This window comes from Cyclopterus lumpus, chromosome 1 (genome assembly GCF_009769545.1).
Source record: "Cyclopterus lumpus isolate fCycLum1 chromosome 1, fCycLum1.pri, whole genome shotgun sequence".
In the NCBI taxonomy this organism is placed as follows: domain Eukaryota; kingdom Metazoa; phylum Chordata; class Actinopteri; order Perciformes; family Cyclopteridae; genus Cyclopterus; species Cyclopterus lumpus.
This window is the reverse complement of record NC_046966.1, coordinates 3,650,386-3,670,369: the sequence shown is the minus strand read 5'-3', so window position 1 is coordinate 3,670,369 and position 19,984 is coordinate 3,650,386. Positions and strand designations below refer to the sequence as shown.

The 19,984-nt window shown below is 43.5% G+C and overlaps 2 protein-coding genes and 1 long non-coding RNA gene across 4 annotated transcripts; all 3 read left to right on the top strand.

Moving 5' to 3' along the window:
- Nucleotides 1-3,447: 3,447 nt before the first annotated feature.
- Nucleotides 3,448-8,813, top strand: chrna9a (cholinergic receptor, nicotinic, alpha 9a). Its single transcript, XM_034539477.1, has 7 exons — nucleotides 3,448-3,519; nucleotides 3,599-3,744; nucleotides 4,809-4,963; nucleotides 5,067-5,247; nucleotides 7,200-7,551; nucleotides 7,973-8,535; nucleotides 8,643-8,813. Exons 1-7 carry the CDS (start codon nucleotides 3,474-3,476, stop codon nucleotides 8,811-8,813), a joined length of 1,614 nt encoding a protein of 537 aa, XP_034395368.1. The 5' UTR covers nucleotides 3,448-3,473.
- Nucleotides 8,814-12,778: 3,965 nt separating this feature from the next.
- LOC117739057 (GTPase IMAP family member 4-like) lies at nucleotides 12,779-14,649 on the top strand. The gene is made up of 2 exons (XM_034545334.1): nucleotides 12,779-12,821; nucleotides 13,040-14,649. Exons 1-2 carry the CDS (start codon nucleotides 12,779-12,781, stop codon nucleotides 14,647-14,649), a joined length of 1,653 nt encoding a protein of 550 aa, XP_034401225.1.
- A 1,628-nt stretch (nucleotides 14,650-16,277) lies between these two features.
- Nucleotides 16,278-19,638, top strand: LOC117734923. Of its 2 annotated transcripts, none has more exons than XR_004609848.1 (4): nucleotides 16,278-16,655; nucleotides 16,786-16,914; nucleotides 17,017-17,182; nucleotides 19,033-19,638. It is a non-coding gene; the product is annotated as an uncharacterized LOC117734923 (long non-coding RNA). The 2 variants fall into 2 exon arrangements; XR_004609847.1 differs by having other exon boundaries at nucleotides 16,278-16,598; nucleotides 19,033-19,637.
- The last annotated feature ends 346 nt before the right edge of the window (nucleotides 19,639-19,984 follow it).

The window sequence follows — 19,984 nt, the reverse complement described above, 5'->3', positions numbered from 1 at the left end:
TACATGACGCTGGATAGTTTCATGAATAATAATTTATAATATTCGGACAGTCACATCTAAATGTGCAACGTAACCAATAACATTTCTCTGTCATGTAAATGTCGTGCAGTGTAAGTAGCTGTAAGTAGCTGTACGGCTGAGCTGCATAATGTTTAAGTGCTTTGGGGGTTCTAAATAACTGGAAGAATGAGTTAAAATAGTAACATAATGAAATTGTTTTCATATCCAAACATCATAATAAACCTATAGCTGCTTGAGGCCCTTTAATGAGCCTACCTTAACTAATGTAAGTCTGCCCGTACTGTGTGTTTGTGCCCAGAGTAGCCGTAACTCAACGTGTCTGTTTGTGTGAGCCGTTCTCTAGAAACACACCAGCCATATTTTCAATAAGTGAAAAATGTAAACATATAAAGCACGGGATATTAAACTGGCATTTGCCAACTACACATTGTGTTGGTTGCTCATTAACAATTTATCATTTTATTTGTAATTTTGTTTTTTTTACAATGAATGACTGTAATTGTGATTTGATTTTTTTTTTACTACATGTATCAGATTAAAGGCTATTTCTTCTGCTGTCAGACATACTGTGTGCTGAGCGTCTGTAAAGCAGCGTTCATAAATGCTTCACTGAGGAGTGGCAAAACATCCAAAATAAAGGAAAAGTTTACTCAATAAATACAATCAGCTCAGTGCAAAAGTTCAGCCAAATGAGAACAACACACACATTTGTCTACCGCTCTTTCTCTACATGTCTCTGTCTCATGTGGTGTTCATAGCCGCTGAGGATGAGAGGTGCTGTACAGGCTTTTCAAGGATACGCTAAGAAACACTTCACCACATCCCAGCACACACACACACACACACACACACACACACACACACACACGTAAAACGCCTCACACCCTTACACTTGTGTTTAAATACATAACCTTGCAGCATACTGAAGAACCATTTGAGCGTTGGAGGTGATAACCTATGATACTTATGAGCACTTATTTTACTCCAGTAAACCTCAAAATTGTCTGTCACAAACTGCTGATGAGGCTAAACAGAGTGTCACCCGAGCGTGAACAGATTCATTCACAAAGCAGCTCTCTTGTTGAGTCGATTAAATATAATCCAGCAATGCGATTATTTCACAATACTGTCGCTAATGTTTGAGCATCAAGTAACAAAGAGAAACAGTTTGAGGGTTTAACGTGTTCGACTGACTGCTGGGGGCCACATCTCTCTCGCTCTCTCTCTCCCACAACCACCACAATGCCTTATCCCCCTCACACACACACACACACACACTGTACAGGGAGAACTCAGTGTGTGTGTGTGTCGCAACCACCAACAAGTAAAATCAGTTGATTCTCATCAGCCAGTTCTCAGTGGCACTGGTGGAAGGTTACATTTACTCAAGTAGCGTAATTAAAGTGCTTTGAGTATTTTCATTTTCTGACTACATTTCAGAGGAAAATGTTGTATTCTTTTACTCCATATTTACTAATTAATTATGGAGAAGACAATCAATGAATACATTACGGTGTATTATTAGGATGAGATGCAACCTTTTTTTTTATATCTGGGAATAAATATGCAAGCTACCCCCGCAGTGTATGAAGTATCATTAGGATCAGCCATTAATGCGACAGTACAATCCAATAATGGAATATGCATGTTTGAATTCTTCTGAAAGGAGCCGATGTGCATAATGAGGGCTTTTTGAACGCTTTTGGTATTTGAAGTGTGTTTCGGTTTCTTTTATTTTTTAACAGAGTATTTCCACACCACTCAGAAGATGTTAGTACCTGCTCAATTGTGTGCGGCCTGGTACTTTGCGTCAAATACGTCAACATTACCACACCACATTGTTTCTTCTATACTGCAGGCAAGCATTGTCCACTATAGCAGTTGCTGATTATTCCACACACACACACACACACACACACACACACACACACACACACACACACACACACACACAGCGCACACAGGAAACACCTGTCATGCGAGCTCAGTACCACAGAAACTCAGTGACACATTAACACATAATCATATCCCCATGCGCAGTACTCTGTAGAATAACAGTCGAGCGATGCCAGTGACATTTCTGACTGATGTTTATGGATTTACTGTGACTACGAGGACCCCGTCTGCCTCTTTTGAAATACTTTAATGTCAAGCACTGACTCAAATGAAAAAGACAAAAAAATACTTTTGAGGATGACCTTTGATTCATAAGATCTTTAGTACCACTGCCTCCTAAGCATTAAATACAACATTTGGCCCCGGTGGTTCTCTTTTTAAAGAAATATTCAGATTCTTTACAGATTATAGACACATTTTACTGTATAATTCTATAATTCTTTTTAATCTACATTCTATATAAATACTGCATATTCTAAAGTTATTTTGACATCCTAGAAGAAGAGAATTGCTGCATAACGGCTATAAAATAAAGTTGAATGAGACTTTTTGCCGCCTTTGATTAATTAAAAACTAAAACTCTCAACCTAAATGTGGAGGGAAGATAATACAATATTTTGGTTTGCACACACACACACATATATATGTGTATAGATGTATACATATGTATACATATATACATATATTTAGATTAAAATAAAACAAATAATAAATTCCATACACAAAGGTTTAATGCAGGAAATTGAAGCTTAATAAAGGATAAAAACACTCAATTGAAATGTAATTGTTGTCGATAATAAAAGTATAAGCACAACTGCTGCAAAGGTCAATTAGTTGGCCTTCTGGTGAGCTCTTTGACAGCCTGCAGGAAATCTACTCTCATCACTAATCTACAACCAGTGCACACCTCATCTGTCTTTTTGTGTAAGACACCTGATTCTGCATCTGTGTGAAGTTTATGGCCATGACGGCGTGTATGACACGTGTCATGACATTTGCGTGTGTTCCTATTGAATGACCTGAGCACAGTGTCTCTGTATGTGTGTGACTGACACATGTCATTGGCTGTGAAACGCAGTAAGGTTCAGTGTGTGTGTGTGTGTGTGTGTGTGTGTGTAGTACACCTGGTTGTGGCCATGTACACAAGTAGATAGTGCTGCAGGCATCACATTTCTCCCAGTGTGTGTTTGCTATGTGATACTGCAATGTACCTGTGTGTGTGTGTGTGTGTGTGTGTGTGTGTGTGTGTGTGTGTGTGTGTGTGTGTGTGTGTGTGTGTGTGTGTGTGTGTGTGTGTGAGAGATAGCCCCAGGTCCTGTTCCAGAGCACCGACCGACAGCATCACTATAGGGCGAACTGCGACTAACAACCAGCGAAGCCTTCGGAGCTTCTGACCGGCGGCACTGTAAGATTCTGAGAGTTCTCCGTGTTCTCGCTCAGCATCTGCAGGGGTGCAGCGAGATCAGAATAGAGTGATGCTCCGGATCTGGACCCGGGCCGCCTCAGCAAACCGTTTTCACTGAATAATTCATCCCTAGGCTTGTAACAGGTTGAAAATGAGGAAGGCAGCGCTGGTGGTTTGGATCAGCCTTTTGGTGCAAGGTCAGTTCTGCGTGATGTTTATATCCGACCAGTGTCGTGAAGCCAACTCTGACTTTTGTCTACATTGTGCTGTCCTCAGTGTCCCACGGTGCTCAGGGACATTATGCCCGCAAACTGCTGGCTGACCTGATGGAGAACTACTCCAACGCGCTGAGGCCAGTGGATGACACGGACCAAGTCCTCAATGTGTCCCTGCAGATCACCCTGTCACAGATCAAAGATATGGTGAGTAGAGAGGAAACTCGTATGTATCGCTACCCACCAGATTTAGGGTATAGAGACTGTAACAAGTGGATGTAGTTGTCGTCTCTTCACCCATTGGTTTGTGGACTGCCGTTTCAAAGAGGGTGGAAGTCCAACCGAATGATGAATAAGACATTTTCAGGGAACCACAATGTTACAATGAACTTTCATGCACTGAAAAAACAAAGGGTGAAAGGGTTAAACTTCTAAGACGAAAACCGAGACAGATCTTAGACCGGACAACGCCTTGATAGAGACCTGTCAATAACAAGGTAGCCCCGCCCTAAAGCATACCCTGCTTTATTATGGCGCTAAATCCATGGAGCATAGTCTGGAAGGTACGGAGTCATTTAAAGTCAAACAGACCATAAAGTATGGAGCTAAATCCATGCCAATAGTTTTGTTCGTTTGAAAAAAAGTTGAAAATATAAAATATGCTACTGAAAAATGAAAAAATATATTGAACCTGAAAATTCAAGTTTTGGTCTTGAACATTGAAAAATTCAACAAGTGTATGAAAAATGTTGTTGGTTTAAATATAATTTAGATTCAGTTATATATTTTTTTCGAATAAAATATATTTTTTCATTTTTCAGTAGCATATTTTATATTTTCAACTTTTTTTCAAACGAACAAAACTATTGGCATGGATTTAGCTCCATACTTTATGGTCTGTTTGACTTTAAATGACTCCGTACCTTCCAGATTACGCCCCCAATTTATATCTCAAGCTTTCAGTAACAAATCTGTTAATGTGATGTCACTTGAGTCAGACTTTGACAAAGCTTTTCCCCGAGCAATAGAGGACAACGTTTTTCACAGTGACTAAATGGGTGGCGTGCGCCTTAAATTTGCTCATGGTTAAGAGCTACAGAAGTGCGTGGCTTCTTCTTCTGTTCCTGTCGAGACCACCGGAGGCAGGCCAGCACTGAATAGCACGGTATGGATGTCCAAGAAGGGGCTCCATCCCGTCTGTTTGATTTAGTTGTTCAGGAATAACCTTTATTGCTACCTGTCTCTCTCTTTAAATGTGTTTGTATGTGCAGGATGAAAGGAACCAGGTGCTGACCACGTACCTGTGGATCAGGCAGGTCTGGCATGACGCCTACCTGAAGTGGGACAAGGAGGACTACGATGACCTTGAGATGATCAACATCCCAAGCGACCTGGTTTGGAAGCCCGACATCGTCCTGTACAACAAGTCCGTAACACAGTTCCCAGTGCACCTGTATAGCAGTGTGTGTGTGTGTGTGTGTGTGTGTGTAACTGACTGACTGTGTGCCCTCTCCTGTCTGTCGGAGTAGGGCAGACGAGGAGTCTGCGGGTGGATCCAGCACTAATGTGAAGCTGCGTTATAACGGAGAGATCGTCTGGGACTCTCCAGCGATCACAAAGAGCACGTGTGTGGTGGACGTCTCCTACTTCCCCTTCGACTGGCAGGAGTGCAAGCTCACCTTCGGCTCCTGGACCTACAACGGCAACCAGGTGTGTTTAAGCAGGGGATGACGGGTGAATGAGACGGGGATCACACCTTCGGTCTGGTTCGAATCAGTTAATATTCTGGGTTAAAAACTATTGAAGAGGCTGTAAATGCTTAAAGGATCTCTCTAGCAGCAGTAGACTGTATGTAAGAAGTGAACATAGTCATGGTGAGGTCACCCATTGGTTTGTGGACGGCTGTTATGAAGCTTCGAGTTTGCCGACTTTGCCGTCGCCATCTTGGATTATGGCCGTCGCCATGTGGTTTTGTTTGCAACCAATGAGTGGAAGTGGCCATCTTTGGAATGTGGAGGAGTGACGTTGTTTACGGCTCGGGTATCGGCAGCGACCTGTCAATCACAGTAAGCCCGCCCTAAAGCAAACTCTGCTCTATTTGACTCTAAATGTACCATAATTTACTAAATGAACATCATGCTGTATTGAAGAATACTTGAAACTATTGAGACCATAAACTCATGTTTACAATGTGTACTGAGTCATTTTCTCATAGACAATCAGACTTCTTTTAGAAACCAGAGGAGTTGCCTCCTGGAGATCAGTAGAGGTCAGTAGAGAGAATGTTTTAGGAAGTTTTACTTCCGCCTGCTAGCAGCAAAAAACTATATGCTAAGACGACACTCCCGACTGACAGCGCTTTTGCAGAAGTGTAGCGCTCAACCTCCGGTGTTCGCTCTGTTGGCACTGTTGCCAGTTTGCGCTGTTAGCGGCCGTCGCCTTGTTGAGAGCTGTGCGGAGGCCACAGATATCCTCATATGATAACGTATCCTCATATGATATCTTGGGAAAAGTTACACCTTGTTTTTCGGGGGTTTCCCTGTGGAAAACAAGCAACACGTGTCTATTTCAATTTCTATTTCAAGGATTATTTTGAGGAACAAACTATGGTCTGCTGGCTGAAAGATCGCTGGTTGTTGGAACAACCAAACACAGCAACTCCCGTCCTTCCCGTGTGCTTTTATGTGCACAAGATTACTTAAATAACATACAAAATCATTTTGCGGAATATCTACACATTACGGCGCAACACTTTTCGTAGGTATAGAATGGGGGATGAGATCAGACTGTTTTATTTTCGTTACTCGTCCCCTTTAAATGAGGCTTCTAAAACATTTGTATTTTTCTTCTAATAGTGTCAGTTTTAATTGTATTCCAATGGCTTCAAGTTTTTACACCTAATCAAAATACCAAATCATCCATATAAACAATCCATTTTTACAGCATAATCTACTTCACTGCTATCTGTAAACTTGATACGCTTTGATCTAAAAGTGGGATGCTGCTAGAGATAAATGGAGAGAATTATCAGCTAAATCTGCAGCTCCACTCAGCTTTACAGAGCTTTATGGAGCTCATTGTTTGGCACAGTTAGCAACTAGGTGGTTAACATAGTGGGGCATTTAGCAGCTAAAGAACAAACCACAAAGACAGAAAGTCAAACCACAAAAGGCAGGGAACTTTAAAATAAAACGGGAAATAAACTAAAGATCATGACAGCCCGGCTACGTCGACAAAGGAGAAGGATTACAACTTCATTCTCTGCTCAGGTAGACGTTACTCCACTATATCTTTATGTTGCAAATAGTTGCTTGCTGCTATATTAATGCTCTGAATCCTATATTGCACCTTTAAGGAATGAAAAACAAAAGCAAGTGTGATTTGCATCTTCTTCTGATGTGTTGGTTTTAATGTTGTTCTTTCTGTTAATACTGTTAATATGGTATGGTGAAGTCACATGCCGCGTGCCAGCCTCTTGTCCACTGTAGACAGTTCTTGGCTCCAGTTCCTCTGACTTCGACATGGTTAGATAAATAAAGAGGAAATAACAACTTGGTTTCTAACTATACAGTATGTAAGGGGATTGTTAGTTTCTGCATCCACATGACATGAGCACATTTGCACATGTGCTGATACACCTGGATCCCATGTCTGCTGCACAGGTGGACATCATTATGGGGATGGACAGCGGTGACCTGTCGGACTTTGTGGTGAACGTGGAGTGGGAGTGTCACGGCATGCCGGCGGTCAGAAACGTCATGATGTACGGCTGCTGCTCCGACCCTTATACCGACATCACCTACACCCTGCTCCTGAAGCGCCGCTCCTTGTTCTACATCTTCAACCTGCTCCTGCCCTGCTTCCTCATCTCCTTCCTGGCCCCGCTGGGCTTCTACCTGCCGGCCGACTCAGGGGAGAAGGTTTCCCTTGGGGTGACGGTGCTGCTGGCGCTCACCGTGTTCCAGTTGTTGGTGGCCGAGAGCATGCCCCCTGCAGAGAGCATGCCCTACATAGGTTTGAGTTATTCTCTCTGCATTCTAGTTGTGTCTCGTTATTGAACGATAGAAGATACACAAGAATAAAAATGTATGGATCATGAAAACAAGTCAACATTAAGATTCACTTCGGAATTCTCAATTTTGACTTAATGTCTCATACTTTTAACTTATCATGTAGTAATGTTGACTTATCATGAGTGTTTCCTGCCAGAAATGGGCTTCCATATAAACTGCTTTATGCATCTTGGACATAAAACCACCTGTTAAATAGAGTGTCTAAGTAAAAAGAGGGATCGGGGACGAAAGACTTCCATGGCATGTCTTTCCTGATCATTGTTGTGTGTGAATGCTTAACGTCGTAGTCTACAAATGAGGTTTGCTGGTATGTGTTGTCTTTCCCTTCATGAATCTGTCCTGTCCGTTGTCCTCTCCTCTAGGGAAGTACTACATAGCCACCATGACTATGATCACAGCCTCCACGTCTCTCACCATCTTCATCATGAACATTCATTTCTGTGGCGCCGAGGCCAAGCCGGTGCCCCACTGGGCCAAGGTGCTCATCATAGACTACATGTCCAAAATCTTCTTCGTCTACGAGGTGGGGGAGAACTGCACCACGCCGGAGAGCGAGAAGACCCCGCTGTACCCGGAGGAGCCCGCGAACGACGCCGACGGCTATTTCCACGAGTACCACCGCGACGGCAGACCGCACGAGTACAGCAACGGCCACGGCGCGCGTCATCACGGCAAGCATCACAAAAGCCAGGCCAATGGCAACGCCAACAATAGCCGCCACCAGTACAACCACAACAGCAGCAACGCCGCCAGGCTGGAGAGGGGCGAGGGGAGGCGAGAGCCCGCTCAGCGCTACCACCACGTCAGGAGGGCCGAGCTGGTCCAGACACTGAACGGGGAAACGAAGGAGCAGCTCCTCTACCCCACGGAGAAACTTCAAGTCCCAGCCTGCCCCTGCTGCTGCCCCTGCCTCCAGCATAAACAGGTGCGTCCACCGCGGCATCTCCGTTTACCCACTTATCCGATTACCCCTCTACTTCTAAAGTGTATTCAAGCGCTCGCTCGCGGTTCGTCTATGTGTCTCGTCCTCAGGTGGTGAAGAACATCCAGTACATCGCCAACTGCTTCCGGGAGCAGAAGGCCACTTGTGTCAAGGCCGCCGAGTGGAAGAAGGTCGCAAAGGTGATGGACAGGTTTTTCATGTGGATATTCTTCCTCATGGTTTTCCTCATGAGCATCCTCATCATCGCCAAGGCATCCTGACAGCCTCCGTCATCTTTTTACGACCGCGATAACTTTCGTCTGGAGCTCAGCGCTACTCAAGAGTCAACCTCATTTTTACTTTTAATGCAACACCAGATAACGGTTTTGTATGTGTGCGCGTGTGTGTGTGTGTGTGTGTGTGCGTGCGTGTGTGTGTGTGTGTGCGCATGTGCGGTTGTGCGGGTTCATTGTTGCTTTTTTTGCTTTTGACATAGAGAGGAAAAGTCACCGCTCACAAGTCATCCGTGTAACCACGTGAGCGCGGGGAGTTCGTCAAAGCCTCTCGGTTAGTTAACGTCAGGTGTGCTTGCATGTGTGACGGAGCAGTGGAGCGGTAAGACAATCCAGGCGTCGCCTCCAACACGCATGGACTCTCTATTATGGATGAGCGAACAGACATCCAGCTATAGGCGTCTCATTACTTACATTACGTTTTAGGGTCGAACGGGTGATGCTGTTTTCCGGTGTCAGTTACAATGAGAGCACCAGCAGGTTCACCTTCATAGGAAACACCCCGGGTGAATAAGACAAATGTAGCTGAAGGATATCCTCTTGAAACTTCCACAGCGGATTACTTACAATAAGTATTTGTTTGAATTACATGTTTTTTGAAAATGTTACGTTTTAAATATCCAAATAGGCCATTATCTAATGCTGACTTTTGCTAAATTTAGGAGAATTGTTTTTTCCCCCACTCCTCGGAAAGATGTAAAATTGCCCAAAATCTCAAAATGTACCAGTTGCTCGAAAACCACATTTTTGCCTGGGGTGGGTCCACTTATGAAACACCCTCATGTATGATCAACAAGAGGGTGAATCCCATGGCCTTCCTCGCAGTGATCATTATTAGCCTTTAGTGTTTTTCTAGTCTAGATGTTAAGAAACTGGTTTACATCAATTGTGAATATTTGAGTGAGATTTTGAGAGAAAGAGTGAATGTTCACTTTTCTGACTCACCTTTTAACGCAATATTCAAACCTGAAAGCCTCCTACCTCCAGAGCGTAAACGGAGAATGTACCTGTTAACGATCTGCTTATTGGTCAGGTAAAAAAACATTTATATTAAATATGGTTTTACTCACTGTCCAGCAGTTTTGCGTTACAATACAAATCTAATTCGTTTTACATAATGAAACTGCCCATTTCTGTATATATATATATATTTTTTTTGCATATAAAATCCCTTTTCATTGCTTCATACACTTTTTTACATATTCTGGGAAGTCATTCCTCTCGATCTGTTTGGAAAGATGAACTAATAACCAGCAACAGGAAGGTGAGAATAGGCAGATACATATTTTTAGGGATACTGGAAATGACATATTAAGGACACACACACACACACACACTCACACACATGCTCTACACACAGTTCACACGGGACAACAGCAGGCGATTGAATGAACATTCAATTCAATCGCCTGAGAGAGCCTCTAGAGGGCAGATATGCTATAATCCTAGAATATTCATTTACTGACTAAATGATTGGTACATGCATAGCAAAGAGAACATGTAAGTACATTTATTTAGAAAGTCCCATATAGACTGCTTTAAAAGACATCTGTGAAGTTCATTAGATAATTTCCTTGCAGTACGATTGTTTAAAGAATAGGTATGTTAAAAAAAACGTTACATTAATTTAGCATATTGTTCAGCCCACTGCTTTCCCAACTATTCAGTGCAAACAATTAATCTCTAAATCAAGACATTAGTTAGAAAAATCCTTTCATCGAAACAATAAATCAGTAAGATTTCTCCACTAGTGAACCGTCTCATTCAAGATTTGATTGTGACGGATACAACAAATGAGAACGTAAATAAGAGCATTAGTGATGATAACCTAAATAAAACAAACAAGTGTAGTGCCTCAAATAGACAAATTAAGTGAAATGAACGTGCCTAGAATTGTAATATCATTTCTAATTAACTAAAAAAAAAACATCATCTAATATTTATAAATATACCAGGCTGTCTTAAGGCAGCGTTTAAATAGATACAATTAGGTAATAAGTCACAAAGAGTGATATAATAGTAACGCAATCATCCATTTAAAATCTACTCTTAATCATTGCTCTTGTGTCTGGGGCACAACAGAATTGACTCCAGATTGTCTGAGGTTTCAGCAGCACATCATGATAGAAACAGTCAATAACTTGTCTGGTAGATGACACTACACAGACTGACCTCCTCTGTGGAGGCTTCATGGATCATCACAGCTGAAGTGTAGAACATCTGGAGACGTAGGACTGTTTTTCAATACATTTCTAGCCATTCCAGTGGCAATGTTGGTCTGTTGGTCGGTCCACCACTTTGATCACTTTGAGCTATCAAACGTGTTACCGTGTACTTTTGTGCACACTTTCATGAATCCCTTAGGAAGAATTGTAGTAACTTAGAGATCCTTGGACTTTTTTAAAATTATTTTTTCCCCTCGTGCCACCATCAGTTAGAAATTAAAATGTGTCAAATACTTATGGCCAATGGCCAAATACCCAGAAGACTAACAACATTCCCAGCAGCCTCAGCTGTAATTTGTGTTTAGATCTGATTAGCAAATGTTGCCAATGCCAAACCAAGTCGGTGAACAACATACACCTGCTAAACATCAGCATGTTTTCATCCTGCCCGCAGCCTGTGAGCATGTTGCTATAGCATGTAGCTCAGAGCACCGCTCTGCCTAAGCACAACCTCACAGCGCAGCTCGCACCGCTAACATGTTAGTTGCAAGTTTTGTTGACTTGTTTTTATATGACTGAGTATCTCTCAATATGCACATTTTATCACTCTCTGGTATTTGAGAAAGTTAACATTAACCAATATATATTAGCCAAACCCTACGCTCCTGGAAGACTACTTTTGGAAGTCAAAGGGAGCTCTGGACAAGGACGGCTGGCTCTCTAGCGAGCTGGCACATTGCCAGAGCTGGCTATGGTGGAGTTAGCAAGGTAGCTAGCTATCTGCCCAGCCGCTAAATAAGTACAATTTAATAACTTAATGCTTTATCCACACACTGTTGTCACAGTGTAGGAAACAGGCGCTAGCCTCTGGTTCTCCCAAGTGAAGCCAATGCGGGAAGTGTCTTAAATTCTCTCTACTGACCAGCAGGGGGCGACTCCTCTGGTTGTATTGAAGTCTAAGAAAAAGACTTGTTTATTCCCTCAGTAAACATTGTAAACATGAGTTTATCTCTAGTTTCAAGTCTTCTTCAATACAGCATGACGTTCATTTAAATGATGGTCCATTTAGAGTCAAATAGACCATAAAGCAGGCTATGTTTTAGGGCGGGTTTACTGTGATTGACAGGTCGTTGCTGTTACCAGTTACGTCACTCCTCCGCATTCCAAATATCATTGGTTGCCATAAAAACAACATGGCGCTGAATTCGAGGCTCGAAAATGGCAGTCCACAAACCAATGGGTGACGTCCTGATGACTTTGTCCACTTCATATACATATAGTCTATGGTAGGAAAGCATATTGCCATTGCGAGATAAGTTCTGATTTGTGTTTGTCTTTTTCTTTGTTTTGTCTCCAACCAACACTGTGACGTAACCATGATGTTGGCTGTAAAGGGTCTATTGATCCTTGGTGGTTCCTAAATGACAACTAATCACTTTTAAGATAAAGAGATACAACAATCAAATGATTAGACTTTTGGACTTTGATCCCAGCCCACAAACCCCTCTTGTGCAGTAGGCTCTCCCTGCCTGCTTCCCAGATCTTTGCCTCAGCTGGACCATGACCTCTTGTTTACTCAGAGATAGGATCTGCCATCCTGAGTGTTTCAGAGACAGACTATTGCTCCACACAGTAACCAGACTTATATGTAATGGTTATTTGATGGTTAGAGTTCAGAGGGGGTTTATTACATCATAGGGCCAGACACACCCACAGTTTTGGGATCTATATAGCGAAGTTGTGTTCTCTTTTGTTCTCGATTTATGGATGCAAGTGGCCAGAATCAGCATGTCTTCCATCAGCAAGCAGCTGTCTTCTATCAGCTGTGCAGGTATGTTGGGATTTATGTTTATTTCTTTGAACGGATGCTTTCTTTCTGTCTTTCCTTCATTAGAACCTATCATAATCAGATTTTCACTACTCGATTATTGTGGCCAAAATAATTCTTTGGTAATGATATCGCACCATTGGAGGATAATTGTATATTGTCATATGTATATTATTAACATGAAATCAGTATTTTATCTAAATCCTTTATTGTCTCTTAAGGCAAGAGGCCATCTTCCTCCTCTGCTGAGATCAGATTGGTTTTGCTGGGGAAGACTGGCAGCGGGAAAAGCTCCACTGCCAACTCCATCTTGGGCCGTAAGGTCTTCGACTCAAAGGTTAGCAGCTCCTCCGTCACATATCGTTGTTGCGCGGTCTCCGGAGAGTTTCGTGGACGACACCTGAAGATCCTGGACACTCCGGGGCTTCTGGACACCCACCAGACTCCACAGGAGGTGCAGAAGGAGTTGAGGAGGAGCGTTAGCCTCCTGTACCCCGGGCCTCATGTGTTCCTCCTTGTAATCCAGATTGGGAGGTTCACTCGGGGGGAGAAGGAGGCGGTGCAACAGATTAAACAGGCAATAGGTTTCCCTGCTTTGAGTTTCACCGTGGTGGTTTTCACCCATGGAGACCTTCTGGAAGAGAGGACATCCATAAGGCATTGTCTGATAGACGGATCCAAGGATCTAGCCGAGCTGGTGAGCGGATGTGGGGGCAGGTACTGTGTCTTCAACAACCACAGCTCCAAGAACAAGGAGCAGGTGTCAGAGCTGCTTGCCTTAGTGGACATCATGATGCAGGGTAATGGAGGAACGTACTACGGCAGCAAGATGCTCCAGAAAGCAGAGGAGGAGCTGACTCTGGAGCTGCAGGAGGAGAGGCGGCTGATGAATGAGAAGGAGGGGCAGTTAAAAAGGAAGCAGGAGACAGCCATACGAGAGCTCTATGAAAAAGAGCTGGAGATGTTTCAGCAAAAAAGCAAGAGGGAGACGGAGGAGCTGGAGAAAAAACAGGAGCTGGAGAAGCAGAAGGGGGAGAAACTGGCAAGAGATCTGCAGGAGGCCTTTCGACGTGTGGTGGAGGACTATGACAAGAAGGAGAAGGAGAGGAGGATACAGGAGATGGTGAGAGTGATGGAGATACGTAGAGAGGAGGAGGAGAAGAGAGTTGCTCTTCAAGAAACACTCGACAGAGTCACCAAAACGCTTGAGGAGCAGGAGGAGCAGGAGGAGAAAATGGGAAGAATGATGGAGGAGAAGATCCAAAAGGACAGAGTGGACAATGAAAAGAAGGAGAGAGAGAGGGAACATCAGCGAATAAAGAACGAGCAGGCCATTAGGCAGCGGGAGGAGATGAAGATAGACGCCCTCGAGAAGGAGCTGGATGAAGTCACCCAGTCGTTGGAGGAGCAGAGCAGGAGGGACGGGGACAGGAAAAAGCAAATGGAGGACCTGCTCCGACGTGAGAGGGAGGAGCACCAGAGAGAAAGGCACATACAGATGGAGAATCAGAGAGCGGAGAATAGGAGAATCATGGCCCTCAAGCACGAGCTAAAACTCATCAGAGTGAAGGTTGAGCAACAAAAAGTGAGCGAGGAGAACCTCAAGAGGCAGCTGGAGGAGATCCTGCGGAAGGAGAGGGAAAGGAGCGACAACGAAATGTCTACTTGGAAAAAGCAGTTTGACAAGAAGTCGCGCAACGGGACGACCCAGAAGAACATTGCAGAGAAACGCAGCACAATGACTACTGTGGCTGGATATGCGCAGGAAATGGGACTGGTGGGGCTGAACGCAGCTTTGGAGAGTGTCGGCACTCCCTGCTGTATACAGTAACGTGGAGATTTATAGTGGAGTTATCATTGTAAAGCATATGTGTAAAGGTACAATACTGTGACTTTCAAATTGTTGTTATTGTTATATTCAACCCTTGGGAAGGACATTTAAATGAAAGCAACGTGATTTCAACGAAATGGATTTAATTCCAGAGTGTCCTAAATCGGCACATGCACAAAAATAGTACCAACTCTCACAAATGCCGGAGATAATCTGATTATCAACTCCCATCCTCTGGTTTAGACTGTCTGTCTCTGTCTCCCTCATCTAGATCTGTATTTAAACAAAACCCTGTTGCCATTAAAGATCTAATATGGCTTGAGTGCTATTTTAAGTGTTCCTCACCGGTGCTCCAACTTCAGCTGTACCATCTGGTTCTGCCCCCTAGCCAAAAAGTCTGCTTTTATCCACAACAGCATGTCCCGTGTGTGTGTGTGTGTGTGTGTGTGTGTGTGTGTGTGTGTGTGTGTGTGTGTGCGTGCGTGTGACAAAGTAAGCTGTCTATGGTCAAATGAGGCTACAGCAGCTGGTTAGTTTAGATTAGCATACAGACTGGACATGGGGGGAAACAGCTCGCCTGGATGAGGTAACTAAATTGCTTGCGGTGTTTCAGCTGGTTGCCTGGCAATCACAATCACCTGGTACCTAAAGGGGTAGTTTGCATGACATGAAGTGGGGTTGTATACTTTTCCAAAGTTAGTGCCGTAGTTTAGAAAGGGGACAAGAGTACCAGCACGGGATGCATTTGTTACTGTGGACAGGGGGCTGCAGCAGAGTGTATTCTAGCCACCTAAAAGAGAGGCTCACCTAAAAAAAAATCTATATCAGCTGCTATATTTTTAATATTTTCCGACGGGAACTTTCAGTTCTGTTCCCGGTCAGAAAGGGATGTTTGACAGCAAGAGAAAGCGGTGAAAATATACGTATTATAGCGTGGATCAAAACAGCCAGAAAAGCACGCTGGCTTGCTACAGCGACTGGATGCGGTAGGACATCCTGGTATTTTTGGCATACCGCATTTAAAATATTATGTATTGGAATATGCTAAATATTTGTCTGGCATACAGAATGGTAGTATGGGTATTGGAACGCAGCAGTTATTCCCAAAGGGATTTTATTAGGGTCTCCCACAGTCTTTCATTAAACATTTACTGTATTCATTTATTTCTGGTATAATTTTGGTATAATTTATACTGTCTTTAACTTGTAAATGTTTTCAATGACATACATAAAACAAAGTTGTGACACATACCTCTTCTAAATGGTTCACCTATTCAAGGTAACATAAGTTAATGTGGAAATGGCAGTAAAAATGGTCAGGAATGTTCATTTACGCACAAATTTGCCCTTTAAAAATAAAGCTTATTGTGAATCGCGTTGCGATGGTTGACATTTTTATAAAGTTCAAACATTTTGGAAGCACTTGCATAGTGTGCTTAACCTAAACTTCTTGATATAACTGTAAGTAGTAGATTACTTACTGATGAAGCCAACTTTGTGGACTTTAAGGCAAAGGATTGTACACTGAGATGCTCACTCTATGAGTCAATAGGCTCAACTTCCTGAACATCACTTCCTGTTATTTATAATATTCCCTATTAGCTCACGTCCTCCTCAGAGCAGCTAACCATAAACCCCGCTTGGTAGTACTAAAGGGAAGTAAACCAAACACTGACTCCCAAACAGAGTGGATACATATCTTGGGGGATGATAGTTTTAATGTTGCAGTTCCTTCTTGAGAAGATTGGCTCAGCCCAGCCCATGTTTGTCTGTGAACGTCTGTCTCCACCGCATAGTGCAAACTCCTCTGAACCAGCCCGTTGGACAGAATTGGACCTGAGAGCTGTGCTACATTTGAAGGGAAGGGAATAGAAGGAGAGAAAACCATCAGCCTCCACAGGAGAGTCAAGAAGCACTTTGTGTCTCTTCCCAAAGGTGAAGAGTGCCAGGTGAGAAAATTCAAAATGCAAAACCAGGACTGAACAAAGAGCCTTCGGGAATCAGAGGTAAAATGGATTAATGGACACTGACTGTAGTAACTGTAGTTATTTTTAAAGGGCTTTCGGTAGCATTGTTGATGTCTTTCCCAATCTTTGAATATTGTGCTTGATGTGTTGCCGTCTCATATGACCTCAGATATCCCAGAAAGGACCGCTGGCTGAGGTGCCGGAAATGTGGAAGTCACTTTGGTCCCGGTGAGAATGATTCGGGATCCTTTCTCTCTCGACTCCGATAAAGTGCTTGGCAGCAACCGAGCGACCGAAGGTGACGTATCACAGAGTTGACTGAGAACTCAGAAGCATCAGCAACACATCTCGTTTGGTGTGCTGTTCCTGCCGATTTAGAACATTCTTTGTTTCCACACAGGAAGTCAGCGTTCACAGGAGGCAAAGTCATGGAGGAAGTCAGAGAATATCCGCCCTGGTTCGGGATGGAACAGGAGTACCTGCTGTTTGGTTTGGATGGACGGCCCTTCGGGGGGCCTCCTCTGGGATGCTCAACAATGATTTTTTTTTGACAGTGCTTTTAAATGGTAATGGGGGCAGATTTAATCCATCTAATTTCAGGTTCACATAAAACTACATGTCAACAGAGACAGCTAAGACATACATGCTTTCTATGGTTGTTTTTCCATATCACTTACTGTTTAACAACCTGGTCACAGGCTAGCACCACTACTCTGAAACCATTACAGTCATTATATAAACGTACAGTCAAAATTCTTGATACAAAATCAGTTTTCTCTCATCATTTCCCTATACTAAAAATATATAACTTGTTTAGTTGGGAGAACATGATTAAATATGTGCATGTCTGTCTCATGTACAAGATTATACAGCTTGACCTCTCCTCCGCTCAAACATGTCATCACACAAACTGGATATCGGCTCAAAAGAGGTGCAGCAAGAGGGGATTGTATTGTCCCACTCAGGAAAAGTGCTCTCAGTCAGTCGTTCTGTACAAGCTGCAATAGACTGGAACTCCATTCCAGGATCCAGAGATCTACAGACATAGAGTTCATTTAAAGCTCAGTTAAAGAAATGGTTAGTTAGTACTAGCTCTCTCAGCACTAGAGCTTAACTGCTGCTTACTGTCCTCAATCTGTCCGTGTGGAACCTTCCCTCTGTCTGTCTGTTGTCAGGTCTCTGTCTGTCTGTTGTCGGGTCTCTGTCTGTTGTCAGGTCTCTGTCTGTCTGTTGTCAGGTCTCTGTCTGTCTGTTGTCGGGTCTCTGTCTGTTGTCAGGTCTCTGTCTGTCTGTTGTCAGCTGACCGTCTGTTGTTGGGTTTCTGTCTGTCTGTTGTCGGGTCTCTGTCTGTCTGTTGTCAGCTGACTGTCTGTTGTTGGGTTTCTGTCTGTCTGTTGTCAGGTCTCTGTCTGTCTGTTGTCGGGTCTCTGTCTGTCTGTTGTCAGGTCTCTGTCTGTCTGTTGTCAGCTGACTGTCTGTTGTTGGGTCTCTGTCTGTCTGTTGTCGGGTCTCTGTCTGTCTGTTGTCAGGTCTCTGTGTCTGTTGTCGTCTGTATGTCTGTTGTCGGGTCTCTGTCTGTTGTCGTCTGTCTGTCTGTTGTCGGGTCTCTGTCTGTCTGTTGTCAGGTCTCTGTCTGTCTGTTGTCAGCTGACTGTGTGTTGTCGGGTCTCTGTCTGTCTGTTGTCAGGTCTCTGTCTGTCTGGTGTCAGCTGACTGTCTGTTGTCGGGTCTCTGTCTGTCTGTTGTCAGCTGACTGTCTGTTGTCGGGTCTCTGTCTGTCTGTTGTCAGGTCTCTGTGTCTGTTGTTGGGTCTCTGTCTGTTGTCGTCTGTCTGTCTGTTGTCGGGTCTCTGTCTGTTGTCGCCTGTCTGTCTATTGTCGGGTCTCTGTCTGTCTGTTGTCAGCTGACTGTCTGTTGTCGGGTCTCTGTCTGTCTGTTGTCAGGTCTCTGTGTCTGTTGTCGGGTCTCTGTCTGTTGTCGTCTGTCTGTCTGTTGTCGGGTCTCTGTCTGTTGTCGTCTGTCTGTCTATTGTCGGGTCTCTGTCTGTCTGTTGTCAGGTCTCTGTCTGTCTGTTGTCAGCTGACTGTCTGTTGTCGGGTCTCTGTCTGTCTGTTGTCAGGTCTCTGTCTGTCTGTTGTTGGCTGTCTGTCTGTTGTCGGGTCTCTGTCTGTCTGTTGTCAGGTCTCTGTCTGTTGTCGGGTCTCTGTCTGTCTGTTGTCGACTGTCTGTCTGTCTGTTGTCAGGTCTCTGTCTGTCTGTTGTTGACTGTCTATCTGTCTTGACTTTGCTGGTCGACCATCATTCTACCTGCATGTCTTTTGTTGTTGTTTAGCTGTCTGTCTGGTTTATATATTTCATTTACTCTGCATGATTGTATGTTCTGTGCCTCTGACATGATGTTTTTATTGTTTTTTAGTGTCTAACAACGCATCATAATCCACCAACTTCAGCACCAAGAAGAGACTCCATACGTCTCGACCACTGAGCGGCGAACATCCCAAATGCCCCGTCCTTTGCTCTCGGTGCACAAGCAGATAGACATTTAAACATGAACCTGTGTGTGAGACAACAGGTTCATCGAAGAGGCATCAGAAGGTTGCACAAGCGTCACTTTCAGCACCTCCGTGTTCTACACAATGACAAATATCCAAATGCGGACATTTTCTGTGAATGAGATGAAAAATGAAAAATAAGATTGATTGTAAATTAAGCAGAAACATGTTAGGTCTAGTCAAGTTGATGTGTCTTTCACCAAGAAAACAACTTTAGAAACAGTTCATTCATACATCTACACGTAAATTGCTGAAACAATGAAGCGACCTAGAATTTAAATGAAATAAAATATACAATAAAAAAAGCAGAGGATGCTCTATTGAGGCTAAGAAGTAATTTCTATGAGAGTGGGGGAAATCTGGAAAACTATTAGCCAGACAATTACAACAAAAAGAGACGAGACTATAGACGGTGTACGAAGAATCATTCTCTTTGGGGAAGCAAAAACACAACGATGCTCGGATATCCTTGTTAAAAAAGATAAAGACCCCACCGAACCAGGACATTCTAGACCTGTGAGTTTTATTCATGTGGACTGCAAAATCCTAACAAAGATGTTGGCTGTGAGGCTTGAAGCTGTTCCACCACACTTAATACATGCAGATCAAGTGGGATTCATAAAGAAGGGAGGTCTGCATCTCACACAGCTAAACCGGGATGAAACCCCGCCCATCGCTGCTCAAAGGGCATCTGATCGGGTGGAGTGGAGCTCCATGCGGTATAACCTCCAATTATTTGGGTTTGGGAAGGTTTTTATTAAATGGTTGAATGTAGTGTATTCAAATCCACGAGCAGCAGTGATAACCAACTGAACA